The sequence below is a fragment of the Solea solea genome, chromosome 1, assembly GCF_958295425.1.
Source record: "Solea solea chromosome 1, fSolSol10.1, whole genome shotgun sequence".
NCBI lineage: Eukaryota > Metazoa > Chordata > Actinopteri > Pleuronectiformes > Soleidae > Solea > Solea solea.
In genome coordinates, this window is record NC_081134.1 from 24,125,181 (window position 1) to 24,140,341 (window position 15,161).

At 42.5% G+C, this 15,161-nt stretch overlaps 1 protein-coding gene across 5 annotated transcripts in view; it reads left to right on the plus strand.

Moving 5' to 3' along the window:
- The window catches only part of LOC131466496 (disks large-associated protein 1-like), a 99,268-nt gene that overhangs the window by 40,059 nt on the left and 44,048 nt on the right, over positions 1–15,161 (plus strand). For 3 of the 5 annotated variants that reach the window (XM_058639800.1, XM_058639882.1, XM_058640051.1), the window contains one exon: positions 2,906–4,429. In XM_058639800.1, the coding sequence (XP_058495783.1) occupies positions 3,023–4,429 (1,407 nt within the window). In that variant the 5' untranslated portion in view covers positions 2,906–3,022. The remainder of the gene's footprint in view (positions 1–2,905; positions 4,430–15,161) is intronic. The other 2 variants (XM_058639968.1, XM_058640130.1) reach the window with 2 other exon arrangements.

A 15,161-nucleotide genomic window follows, 5' to 3' on the forward strand; every position in this document is an offset into this window, starting at 1 on the left:
ATCTTTTATTTGTGTCCAACAGAAAAAGTCTGATCTGTCTGTTTTGAGTACATGATCATATCAGAATTGGCATATTTCAATGTTTTAGTCTAATAATCAATGATTTGTTTTATAACTGCAGGCGCACTGGCCCGCAACAACGACAGCGATCTGTTTGTGTCTCATCCGCGAAGCTGAGCTCCTGTGTTCAGTGTCGCTCTGTGTGAGGACATGAGACAAATAATCAGTTACAACAGTTATATCGCACTGATCCTCCACCCCGACTAGTCGATTTTGAGTCGAAATTTCAGGGCTACTGGGAAAGAGGTTGGCAATCTTCACACTGCAATTTAATCAGAGGAAGTGACCCTAGAGCCTGCCTAAGGATCAACCAAGGATCCAGCACCGAGTTAGCACCAACTAGCTAACTTTGTGAGGAGGAACCTGACCAACAGACACCAGAAACACAGTCAACCATCTACAGTTGCTGGACCAACAGACAGCACCTCAAAAGGACACTTCTTGCATCTTTCAAGGAAGCGGCCATCTCAGAATGATTCAGTATTAAAGAAACTGAAAAAATGAAGAAAATACTCACATTTAAGAAGCTTAAACAATCAGAAACTTTGTTTTAATCATGAAAAAAGCTTCAAACAGATCAATCGATTATCAAAATAGTTGTCGATTCATTTAGTAATCGATTAATAATCAATCAATCATTTCAGCTCTAGTGTGAATATTGCCAACCTCTTCCCAGTAGAACTCCAAACCTTCAATTGAAGACATTGATGCGGCCAAATCCAAATTGGTAATTGGCTAAATTCATGAAACTGAATCAGTGAATTTTCCCTTCTTTTGAAGGGTGGTTTCTCGAGGACCTTTATTAAGTAAAGTAGTTATTATTTATAATATTTATTATGAATTCCTGTGTGTGTATGTGCCGAGTAACAGCCAGAGAGGGACAAGCAGCAGCGATTACAGGTCGTATTCTAAAAGCTGAGGTCTGGGTCGTATTCAGGGGTCGGACAGACCCATATTTAAGCTTCAGTTGGAGAAAAGGTTGTCTCTGCTGCACTGTATTTTCTGTTGTGATCAAATCAGACTGAGACGCTTCATTGGTCAGTTCCAGTGTCTGAATCAACCTCCCACATTTTAAATCTAGTGTTGCCCAAGCAACCGCTTGTTCTTTTTTTACCTCTCGGCATCTTGTGTCTTGCAGATAAAAACAATTTTTTTCTGCTTTATTCAATTTTGTTACCAATTTATTCAGTCAATGTCATGTCAATATTCTGACATGTAGAGCAAGACATGAGTAGACTACAATCTGCTACATTGTCCTTATAGGCCGTGTTAATATGTATTTTTTACCATCGTAGGTATTATGCCGTCGCCCTTATTTTCTTCTTACACATGCATATGGGTAAGGGATACCAGGTGGAGGGGCTCAGTGGTTAAGACCGGTACACTGTGTGCGAAAGACATCGTGGTCGCAATGGTCGCAAGTTCGACTCCACCCCTGGCTGATTGTACTCAATTCCATTGTAAGTCGCTTTGGATAAAAGAGTCTGCTAAATGACATGTAATATTATTATTATTATCCTGTGCAAATATAATAATAATTATTATATTACAATTATTACAACACAATGCTTACACACACACACGCCCTGCACACAGTGTCATGTTACGTTGTCCATGTCATTTTATTGTGAAATTCCCCTCTTATTTTGAAGTCTTTTTCGTCCCTCGTCTGCGCGCTCTAACCCGATCTGTTTCACATGTGTCTCGTTCGTCTCAGCTGTTTGTCATCTCCCTGATCCCTCAGTGTATTGAACCACTCCTTATCCGTCCGTCGCCAGTGTCAAACGTACTTTTTGAGCTCTCCCCGTTTTTGTAGATCTTCAGTGGATTATTGCACGTGTGTGCTTCCGTGAATCTGCTAACCTCGGCTTACCTGCTCCAGTCAGTGTTCTGTCCCACGTCGATCTTGCGCCTGCGGCTTTTGGTCGCTCATTTGAGGATCTTTGTGCCTGTTCACCTGTTTTTTGGTATTAAGAAGAATAAACCCTTTTCTTACCACCGTCCTGCATTTGGGTCCAGTCCTGTACGTTGTTAACGGATTCTTGGGATTCAGTACAGTCCAAAGAACTGCCATTCCCATCACTCGTGTGTCCCGAGCAAAAGCAGGGTCGTTTGTTTTGAACTATAATTCCACCCACAAATATCATCATGACAATCTGTAACTGTTTAGGTCATCATACATCATACAGGTCATAGGTACTCAGCCAGATTTTGTCATTTTAGTGCTCGCTGACTTTTCACATTATGTGACTTGGTGTACATTTATATTACATGAATTGCATCCTTTTATTTTATTTTCCACTCACCATTTAATGCTCGACTGTTGTCATAGTAATAAAGGTAAACGTGAATTGAAAAGAAGTTAATCTCCCCATTTCATGAGCTGCGTCACAAACCCGTTCCTTTTCCCCTCTCTGAGTTTCTCACCACGTCACATGATTCAGTGGAGGTGAAGCTCGTCTGTAGTTGAGGGTTTACAAACAGTGGCGCTGAGTGAGTGCGGTACAGAACACAGGAGAAAGTGCTACGGAGAAATAAACAAACTAATTTTCAAACTCTACACTCAACGGACACGACGTGGTATCTGTGTTGAGTGGTGTTTTTGACACACTCGGCAACTGTAGGAGGCGCCTGTGAGTCAACAATTGAAAAGGTTGCTCTTGTATAAATAAGATCTTGATTCCTCCAATGCTACTATAATTTCATCCTGATGAGTTAACTTCCTGACATATCGGTCTCCTTTTTATTTCATGAAACTATTTTTTTGTGACTTGACGTGACCAGGTCTTGTGGTTTTGCTTTAACGTTCTCTTTCTTGTTGCTCCTCTCTCTTCTTGTCTTCCAGAGTCGAGGGCTCTCCTCTCAGGGACAGACTTCTGCAGCCCTTTGCTGACCACTGGCCTGCCTGGCATCCTTCATCCATATCATTTCTCTTTTCATCCTCCCATTCATTCTCCCTGTCATGAAAGGCCTGTCAAGTAGTCGGAGTCACCATCACGTGGTCTCCTATGAACCCTCGTATGATCCACTGGGCCACCATGTTGACCGCAAGCCATATTTGATCAGTCAGATGGACATGCCCGTGCCCGTCCCAATCCCACATCCATCTGAGCTGCCGTACTACAATGCTCAGCGCACCTCGTACCCTTCTGACACCAACAGCATCGTCCCATATGGAACCTTCCCAAGGAGGTGTCACTCAACCTCCTCATCTCACCATCCTGAGGTAAAGGATGAGTGTATGGCCATGGTTCCATATGTAGGAGGAGGAGGAGGAGGAGGAGGAGGAGGAGGCTATGGAGGTAAAACGCCCACCCGGGTACCAGCACACTTTGCGGACCCGTTTGAGCGTCAGCCTTCATTTTCCAGAGATGGCTACCACACACTGCAGTACAAACGAGGAGTGCTGGCCCACAGTGGGGGGCTGGGGGCCAACAACAACAACAATGACAGCCCAGGGAGAATTCGTCACCTGGTCCACTCAGTCCAGAAACTCTTCACCAAGTCACACTCACTGGAGGGTCCACACCACACACAGTCCTCTAAAGGGGGCAAAAATGGGAGCATTAATGGTGGTGATGGTGGAGGAGGAGGAGGAGGTGGTGGTGGTTCACGGGCCAGCACAGAAGGTGAAACTCCACCAGTGGGAGTGCGCCATCGGAAGCGCAGCAAGAGCCGCGAGCGCTGTCGTTCAGCCGAGCCCAAGCATCGCAGCCACCACCACCACCAGCTACACGGCTCCGCATCTGCTCCGGGCTCCGGATACTGGAGCTCAGATGACAACCTGGAACGGGAGCTGTGTCTCTACCACCCTCACCACCACCAACCTCCACCCTCACCCGCGCCCTCCATTTCCCCTTCACCCATTGCCATGACAATGGGCCGGTACCCCAGCAACAACCCTGACAAGTTTCCCCAGACTCCCCTTCCCAGTCTCTCCTCCTCACAGTCCCAGCAGTACTTCATGATGGACCCTTACAGCACTCTCAGTGAGCACACACACACTCATGCACACCATGGCCATACACACCACCATTCTGCACTCAAAGTCTCCCGGAGCAGCAACGATGTGAAGTATTCAGCGCCATCGTCGGCATGTGTGCCAGTTAGTGGTAGCAGCAATAACAGCGGTGGAGGTATCGGTGGAGGAAGTGGTCCCTTGCTGCCGCTGGGTCTTGTGGACGGGCCCCTTGTGAAGAAAGGGGCGTGGTCATCAAGCCTAATGGTGAGCAGGGCCCAAGAGGTCTACACCAACACCAGCCACAGCCAGCTACGAGCCAGCGCAGGATCCGGTAACCTAAACCTAGATAGAGCTCTAGTCAAATCTAAGGGCAGTCAGCAGCAGGAGCGCTCTTGCCATTTCTTACAGGTAAATAATTCCTCCCTGAATCCCATCCAAAACCAGTCAATTCACCCTTTTACCCTTTGTTGACCCCCTCTTCTCCACCACTTTTCTCACCGATGTTTCCTCTAGCACAGTGGTGTCCAGTCCTGTGAGACTCGAAGTTCAGTTCAGTCCCACCTAGCCTTTAAAGTCCCCTTTATTCTCCAATATGTGTATTTTTCCCCACACAGAGTGAAGCAACATTCGCTCTGTATCTAATTAAAGTATTCCTTATGTTGGTAATGTACTGAAAGAATTTGCCAAAGAGAAAACATAATACCTCCTAATCTAGAGATAACACTCATCAAGTTAAGCAGATGGCAATAACTGAATATTTGGTTGACTAATAAGATCATGGGCCAAGAAACCAGATGCAATTTTTTTGAGTATATTTACCAAATTGTGAGCTGAGAGAGCCATCAAAGAAAGTAAAAAAAAAAAAACCCAAAAGATACCATGTACTGCAATGTATGGATATTAGCTGGGTAACATTATCCAATGGTTAATAACGTAACCATTGAATCGATCTACATGTATCAATGTCCAGTCCTTTAATGTGATGAATCAGTACACAACGGCCTTAAATCAGGCCTCAATGTTGTTGACTTAGACTTCAGCTGCTCAGGTAAACACAGGCAGGTGTTTTTTTTTGTAAACAAATGAACAACATAGGATCTCTTTAAAGGTAAAGCAGTCATAGATCAGACTAATTCTACTTTGTCACTGAAAGTGAATGACTACATTAAACAAAGAATCATAGTGCATGAAAACCAAAAAAAAAAACATCTACCGCAAGTCCTGTCGTAATGCTGGTATCAATATATGTATGAAATCAGCTGTGAAGAGAGAGATGCACTTCACCTCTAATAAATATGTCTCTTCCATTGGTGTCCTGATACAGGATAAGGCTGCAGTGCTGATGCTACTGCACATTTAGTTAGTTCGTTACTCTGTGGCTTCACGTTCAGAAAGCATCGTCGCTATTAGCCGCAGAGCTGTACAGATGACAGATGATCTCATTTAAAGAAAAGCTTTGCAAGAGTAGATGCGAGCAGCTATTTTATGTTTTTTTCTAAATGAGCAATTTGTGTACATGCAGCTGCACACGAGACAGTGACAGCGTGTATGAGTGTGATGGGCTGGTCTGAGCCAAATCTAAGGGTTAAGTTTACATTGATGGAAAAATGACTGGACATCACTAGTTAAGGCTGGGGACACACTAGAACTGATCACATGCTGCATTGTTGAGTTTATGTTTGATAGTATTTTATATACTCTCTGTGTCAGAAACATTATATCCTTGTCATTTTGATATGGTTCATGAAAATTATTCAAATCATTTAGTTTATTTGAATAATGAAGTTGCCATAATTAAACATTGCACCGTGGAATCATAATTTATCTATACTGTATACAGTATATATAATGGATTTCTCTGTTTAACTGTTTAAAATATACAGTGTAGAGCAAACAAACATTCCCATTCATTATTTGCAGACTCTCAGTGTCATGCTGCAGTCACATATGAAGCTGTAAAATACAGATTGTAATAAAACCATCTCTCAATAACCGCCTCCTCTTTAGACTGCAGACAAGTCAAAGCATGACAATAATGGCTGCTGGCCTTCTTCTTACATTTGGCAACTTCTCATTTTTACATAGCACAAGTTTCTAAAAAGACTCCAAACTGAAGACTGCGTTACGCTGATATACTCGTGATTAAAGTGAGTTTCTGCTCTGTTAATAACAGATTTTGAAAATGACCGACAATAGTTTAATTCGTCAGATTAGTACCCTGAAGTTGGACTGACCTCATGTCCACAGATTAAATGTGCAGTTGTAGTGTGTCCACAGCTTTAGAGGGAACATCCCTTATTAGTATTCTAAAGTCTCCTACGCTGATCTTGGAAGAATCTCCCCCTTTTTTTTTTATCCCCACCACTCCCCCTGTCTTTCCTCCACTCACCCGACTCACACCCACGCTTCCTTTCGACCCAACCCTCTACCACCCACCAATCCACCTCCACCTCCTTTGCTTCCTCCTGGTTTGGAGAGCCTCCCTCTTCCTTGTCCTCTTCCTCCTCTGTCCTTCTTTTGAGTTGACGAGAGAAGTAAGTGCAGAGCCAGTAGCAGCCTTACTCTCTGAACGCTAGGAAATCACATGAACTCATGAAGAATGACATTCTTTCCTCTTTGCAGAACTCATTTTTTAATTTAGTAGTGCTTCTCCTCCAGTATCATGTCTTCCCTCCATGTTTTCGTCGTGATGGTTCCATGTTCTGCTTCGCTGGGCTGTTTTTCAAATGTTGCACAGTGTTGGAGAGGCATTTAACTGCTAAACTTAAACTTTCCCTTCATTCTATTTAAAAATCCACTAAACCGCCATGACTCGGGATGCACTGAAAATTCGGCGACCGAAACATATATCGCCGAAAATGCTTAGCAGGCTTAAGGGAAAACATGATATTAAAGGCCACATAGACCGGAAGCTCCAATTAACGCTGCGTTTGTGTGTGTGTATCTGCGTCATGACCTCGTTTATGAAACCCTAAAGTTTCAGAACAAACAGTTCAGCCACTGCTGAGAAAATAGTGTTGTATTGTTTTCATGGGCTCTGCGAAGCGGATCGGCACTTCCGTAGTTTGATGTCGTCATCAGAAATCCTCACCACTCCTCTCACCACCGTAGCGCCTCCCGGTGCGGGCACTAGTCCGGGCACATCCGGTTGCGTACATTCAACCGCAGAAGAAGAACTACTCTCGTTGTAACTGCTGAGATGCAGAGCATCCACCGTGCCAGAGGGGGAGCTGTGTATCTGAGAGCTGGCCTATCTATTACGTCACTTCCAGGTACCTGGCCAATCACAGGACAGTGGGAAAGGTCTCGTTGGCTGGCCAATCACAACACAGTCCACGTTCTGAGGGTGTGGTTTTGGTCTGAAACAGTGCGGCTGACGAGAGCGTCAGTGAGGAGATATTTTGATCGGCTCGTTTGCAGCGATTAGGAGGATTTTAACCATGAAAACAAGTTAATATATGTAAGTAGACCTCCATAACTAACATATATGTGCGATACAAGCATTTGATGTCACATTTAATAATGAGACTCCCTCTCCCCAACTCCCAAGAGCAGAGCCCTGGAGGTGACATTTGTTAAAGCTTTATAACTTGCGCACGCTTTACTTGTATGCGCGAGATAATGTCTGTCTATGTCACCTCCAGGGCTCAAGAAACAACCAGCAACACGACAAACAAACCATTTTATAGGTTCATTAAAATCGAGCACAAAATGTCTGCCGGCAGTCTGGCTGTGACTGGTTTGAGGACGTCCACTGCAGCTGGGATGTTCAGGCCTCTTAATCAGATTCCTCCTGTGCAGGACCAATCAGCTCCAAGGATCCACCTAGACTCACTCACACATGCCCAACCACAACCCATCGGTTTCCATTTTCATTTCGGTGCATCCCTGGTCATGACAGAACTGTCAACGCTTAGATGACAACACAATTGGGTTTTTATGTTTACACAAACAACGACTTTCTGCCTATGTGTCATTTCCTGAAGCATGCAGTCTTTCATTAGCGTTGACCTCGTTATTAATGTGCCAGATTATTTAAAGTTTCAAACAACCTGTTTCAAATTCTCTTGTGAGGTTTCCACTTAACACAAGTTCACGCTAAAGTTCTTGTGGAGAAACAGTCAACGCAACAGTCAATCCTGGATTTATTATTAGTAAATGCTATTGAATCCCAGCTTTGGGGTCGAGGAAAGAAGTATTGCTTTCAACTGTGACTGTGTGGTAAAGAGAGCTGCATGTATCACTGAAACACCACAGTTTTGGCCATTGGTCGAGGTGAAGTGTCTCAATACTGAGGGGAAAATGAGAATTGCTAAACGACCTCCCCAACACTCACTGCTGCTGTGCTCATGTATGCCTGTGTGTGTGTGTGTGTGTGTGTGTGGTTATAGGTATTGTCCTCCACAGTTTAAAGTGATGACAGATTAGATATTATATTATAATTTCCATCATATACAAATATTTATAGTAGGTTTGTATAAGAGACTATTAATCCTAAATGTTCTTACATCTCGACCTGATCTGCTCTCATTGTAATTTGGCTTATATGTGATGCTCAAACTGCTGCCTGGATAAATACAGTGAATCAATTCTCTCAGAAATACAGTAGAGTCACAAAACACCACCACGTGTGTATTATGTGATATCCTTCTATCTGACCTTTGCTTTGTATTCTAGTCATATTATATATATCCAAAATGGCGGGCCCCGAAGGGCAGCAGTCTTTCAATTTGGCTGTTGCTTCCATTTTAAGTGTCTTCCTCCATCATCTGGATCATTGTCTGTTAGACGAGTAAAAACAAACACTAAGTCAGTCAGTCAAACAAAATCAGATCCCCTCCACAGCCAAAAAGACACCAAACCACTGCACTCTGATATGACTTTACTTAGATTTAATCACGAGTGAACGACGTGTTTCTCCCATGCAGAGACAGGAGCGATGCAGCCACTCGTTTCTCCGGCAACCAAATTTACCTGTGAGGCAGGGAATCACAGAAAATGACTAAAATCCTGCTTTCATTGCAGTCCATAAGGCGCAGTTGCTGTATATCATTTGTGAATCCTCTGTGCTTCCCTTTTTAACAGATGTATAATCAGGTTCCCCCCTCTAGGATTTGGCTGCACTTTTTTGCTGCTTCCCTCCTTACATACAAAACAATTGATATAAACAGGCAACATCGGTTTCTAAATGAAAGAGAAGATTGTTCTGACCTTCCTGGTTTCTTGGAAAACTGAAACTCAGGGAGGCAAATGGAGTGGTGTTGTGTCGTGTTGCTAAAACTTAAAAATGCATTAAATATCTGACAAAGAGCATCTGCACTGACGACAGACTCCACATCAGAAAGCTGCCGTTGTTCAGCCGTTGCAGTGGAATGAGTGGCGAGCTGCAGTTGAAGTGAGGCTTGTGCGTGGGCGAGAGGCGCCGCTGATGCTTCTGCAGCTGGTCCTTTCCCCGCATTCTCTTTTTATAGCCAAACTGCTCATTTGTGTCTTTGACGTCACACGCACACACACACACAAAGAGACCTGTTCGACTGCTTTCTGTCGGTGATTCATAGATAATTAGTCAGAGTAGCAGTGAAACTCTTCTGCTGTCTGTCTGTCTCTGTCATTGTCTGTTAAATGCTCACACTCACAGTAAAACCTGAATCTACACTGCCTTATGTATAAGATAAGATAAGATAATCCTTTATTTGTCCCACAATGGGGAAATGTAAAGTGTGCCACAGCAGCAAAGACAGTAAAGGTAACAACAACTAGGACTGCATGACAGGGACCTCGCACCAGATGCAGGCGTCCCCACACGAGTCGGGGAGTGCAGCAGTTCCCTGAACTCATGTTTGAACGTTTTGATGTACATGTATGTAAGTCATTTCAGGTGCAAACGGCCAAAATGGACGCACAAATTCAAAAAGGCCGACTTCCTGTTGAGTTGAGGCCATGGTTACGGTCGACTTTTTTGTTCGTCTTGGTCTATAATATCTATAAAATTCTGTGGAAGTCAATGTGTGCCGAAGTCATGGACACTTCCTGTTTTAAGGTGAATGTTTGAAATTTGCCAAAACAGCGAGGGTTGCCGTGGCCACACAATTTTGAATCCCCCAACCCTTCCAACAACATTTCATCTTTGATCTGTCTAGTACAAATTGGCGCATTTTTTATGTCAGTACGACAAACGAGTTCAGACGAGTTCACTCATTTATGTGGGGAGCAAATCACCAAAATGTAAGCCAAAATTCTAAATGGCTTTATTTTTAATATTTGAATTATATTTGAAGTTTAAATAAAAATTTGAATATTTATTTTTTTAATTTGTTTTTAATTAACTTAAAGGGGACATATTATACCCTATTTCCCCAAGTTAAAATAGTTCCCTGGTGTCCTAATGAACATGTCTGTGACATGCTTTGGTCAAAATACCATAAGGATGAAGCACCATAGCAGTTCAATAACCCTGCTAAACCCGCCCCTTTCAGAACGCTCGGTTTTGTGCATGGTCCCTTTACATGCAAATGAGACACAGGCAAACACACACCCACTTCCAGGGGGTGTGTCGACGCCGGCACGCTCACGCTACCATGACAACAGTTGAAAGTGAACTGTCGGAGAAACATGGCTGGTGGAGGAAACATTGAGGTTCAACTAGGGCTGGGAGATTGATCGATTTTAAATCGAAATCGGATTTATTTGTTTGGGCGATGTTAGAAAAATGAAAATAGATTTTTCTGATTTGTCCTTTTCACTGCGCTCACTCACTCAGCTCCTGTTCCCTCCGCTTCATTCCTCTCCCCCTTCCTCCACTAGTTCTCTGACAATATCAACATGGCAGCGTGCGCGGAAAACAGCGAGAGTGCCGTCACAAGAAGAGACGTCTGACACAAGGATCAAGCCGAACACTGCTGAACTGTAAATCAGTTAGGGACAGCACCGCTGATCGCCAGTGGCGAGCTGCATAAACTGCCGCTGTATGTGACTGTATCAGACTGAGTCTGTGCTCCGGTGATGGAGGACGTACTGAACAAATATTTTTAATTAGGACGTGTCAGAATGGTCAGTTATGACCTCTATGTGACCTTTTCTTTGTACGTCGGTGAAATACGGTCGCTGACTAAATATGGCGACCGCTGGCTGCAGTCTGATGCGAAGTGGTGCGAACACACACACACACGTTTACTGACTTTATCCGGCACATTAGCTTCATATATAAAATCCTCTGAGGCTGGAAGTTTGTGTAAAACACTGTGCTCCACTGTGCAGCCACCAACAGCACACTTGTCCCTCCGCGTTGACATAACACCGCTCTTCCTCCCTCGCCTGCACTCTGGCATTTTATAGGGACAAGGTGGAGCTAAGGTGGAGCTCTCCAAGTAAACTTACTGGTGGGGTGGTAACATTCGCGGTGAAATGCGCATGCTGCCGTCATAAGCGCAGGGAATTCAACATCACGTGTTTTATCGCCTATACTTACACTAAGGGGGACCACGAAAACATGACTGAGTCTTGGTTTTTCACACTTTGGCGACTGGTAGGGCCTCCAGAGTCCCAAATATAAGTATTAAAATTATTAAAAAGATGATTTTGCATAATATGTCCCCTTTAATATCACTTGGTCATTATAGGTTCTGTCCACTAGAGGGCATACAACATTAAGCTACTAATAAACAGTGGTAAAACTGTTTCATTTGGTCAAAGGAAATAATTAAGCTTATAGGGACAAAATTAATGACTTTATTGAACATGTTAAATTTTGACACATAGCATCTTTAAATGAACTGAGAAAAACAATTTGCTGGTTTCCTGGTTTCCTATTTCAAAAGCGATCTTTAACAAGTATTTTCACTGTTGGACAAAAACACAAACGGATCCAAACAAATTAAATTACATTTGTCTTGTGAAAATAAATCAAAGTGCACAGCTTATGGACGTCACTGACTTTCCAACAGCAATTCCAAACAACTTTGGCAATATTTAGTCTTAAAGGTTGTTGGCCAAAAACACGAGGTGATCCACGTTTGTCGCCGTCTGCTCACAGTAACACATCTAACACGAATGCCCATTTACGCCGGCGTCACACGGGCATTTCTGTGGCAAGAACGAGGAAGGAGTTAGCCTCGGGTCTGTTTGCTTTCCCACAAATTCAGACAAACACAAATAAATAACAAAAGCTGTTAGGCTGGTCATAGCCAAAGATTTAAGGAGCTTAGCAGAGTTGCACTTTCATATAGAGTTCAAGTAAAGCCACTGAAGACAGAATGTGCAGTGTATTGTGAACAATAGATCTATACTGGATGTAGTTTCTTGACTTTTTTTAATTGCATGTAATTCCACCACTGGCCAAGTTTATTTTGCTCTTTGTGTTGCGAAAACCGGTGAAAAGTATTCCTGACTCGTCGTGGCTAAATAGAAATGTTATTTTTGTACAAAACAAAATACAAACCAAACCGTGGGCTTGTTGAACCGTCCCTGAACTGGGACAATAATACATTTGTAATAGCTGTATTTGATATGAAGATTGTACCAGGTCCAGGGTTCTGGTGCCTGTTTAGGCATGACATGGTTTAGTGGCACAGTGGAGCCACATCTCTCCTCTATCTTCTTCTCTCTTTTCCATTCTTCCCGTGCCCCTCCTTTAGCTCCTCTCTGGAGGCAGATGGTCGTGCATCGGGCTGAACGATTTTGAATAAATTTCTAATTGCGATATGATTCACGATATCAGAGGGAATGGTCATTTTTACGTCATTATTCTGATTTTCATTTAAAAAAAAACATTTAAAACAAATCTTGTGTGATATTTGTGCAGACCTGCGAGAAACAAAGATATTAGATGTCAGTCTGTAGAATAAGATGTGTACGGGGCGAGAAAATAATTCATCTAAAGTGATATTTTGACACTGTGATATTTTTGCTCACTGTGTTCCTATATTAAGTTTCTCTGTAATTAAGGTATTGACCTTAATATGTAAAGTGCCTTGAGATAATGTATGTTATGATCGCTATACAGATAAAATGTAATTGAATTACTATTATAAGTCACATAATATGTGACTTATATTATTATAAGTCATATTATTATAAGTCACATAATATGTGACTTATAATAGTAATAGTGAACAACATATTTTGTTGTTCATCTGCTATACATCAACACAAAGACCTGTATGAAAAAGCTTGCACATTATTAAGGAGGCATTTGTGTTGTTGCCTGAACTCAGGGAAAAGAGCTATTATAAGAAAGTAGTAATTACCTGCCATTAAAGTGCAGGTCTCTTATTTTCATTCCCTTTATTATATTTGTATATACTTCTTACATTTGACAGTACTGTGCAAAAGTTTTAGGCAGGTGTAGGTGTAATCAAATCATTATTTCCCATTGCCTTTACACCAGCTTCAGTTCTTCTTTGTACACATGCACACAACTTTAAAGAAGTCGACAGGTCGTTTGTTGCACACTGATCTGACTTAAATCAACGAACATTAATGCTCACTTGAGTTTTGTTATTCAGTTTGTTGTTTTTATTATTAATTCCATGACTACGCTACATTTTAGGCTTGTGATTAAAAGATAATCATAACAGAACTCCACTCAGCTAAAACTCATTGAGAACTTCGAACTGTTTCAATTTTGTAGAATAAAGTGTTTGTATTTCATCAGTAGTCGGTACATTTATTGTTATGACTCAATCTGCTTTAGTGAGTTTAGGGACGACCAGGTGTTTTTGGGGGGTTACAGTGTGTCACTAGCAAAAGAGAGATTACTTATGTTTAAACTATCATTCCACACATAAATCAGTCATCATGCACTAGGTGCACAGCCACATTCGTGTCATTTCAGTGCTCGCTGACGTTTTTCATGTTAAACACTTGGTGTACATTTATATGACATTTATTATGTTTCTGCCACTTACTGTAGTCATAGTAATAAAGGTAAAAAAGTCAATTGAAAAGTTTTTCGGATTATTTAATGCCCCAAACTCTAAAATAGATATTTGTAAAACAATTGTGCATTAATGACACAAAGAAAGAACATGTACAAAAAAGCTTACTGTATTTACTGTATTACCTTATTGTTTTTTGCTGAAATTATAAATAAACAAAACAATAGTTAACAAATGCTGGCACAACAATATAAAATACATTTTAGTGTGCAGTCAGTGTACGTGTCCCTTCAGGATCAGGATAGGTCTTATTTTCCAAACACAGCAGCTTGAAATTACCACCTTCCCCCGGGTGACCATGCTGTCAGGAAACAAAGTGTCTGCACTGCTGCTGCTTGAATCCAGGCTCAGGGTTGTTATACCTGACTCAGCGAGGTGTAATCCTGTGAGAAAAAAAAACGTGGAAAAGAAAAACCACAAACCAAAAGGTTCTAACCACTGTTACACTGTAAGTTATTCACTTTGAATACACTACACATTATAATTGAACACAAGCTAATTTGCAAACTCTGCACTCAACTGATATAATCTGTGGCCATCCATCCATCCATCATCTTCTGCTTTATTCTCCACCACAGGGTCGCAGGAGGAGCTGTGCCAATCTCAGCTGACATAGAGCGATAGGCGGGGTACACCCTGGACAGTTCGCCAGTCCATCACAGGGCCACACACACATAGAGACAAACAACTGTTCACTCTCACACTCACACCTATGGTCAATTTAGCTAATCCCCAAATTGCATGTTTTTTGGACTGTGGGAGGAAGCCGGAGAACCCAGAGAAAACCCACACACACACAGGGAGAACATGCAAAGGCCCTTTTTCCAACCGGGGCTTCTTGCTGCAAAGGCAAGAGTGCTAACCGCTACACCAACTGTGTGGCCCATAATCTGTGGCCAATATCTGTAATATGACTCCATCCACAACCATTCATGCAGCGCATCATGTTTTAGTGTGCATGATGTACTATGACTGTTCACGTCAGCACATATTCAGTTATTTAACAACTGCATAGACTTGCAGCCATCGCTGCAATGATCTCACCTTGCAACCCGACCACTTTCCTCTGTGGTGAAATGACGTGTTTTCAGTGATTCCGTGATGACTCTCCTCTACTCATTTATATTATTATACTTCTGCTGTCACCTCCACAGCTAAAGCTTAAGCGAAAACTTCCAGTGGCTACTGTGTGGAGGCGACGCAGT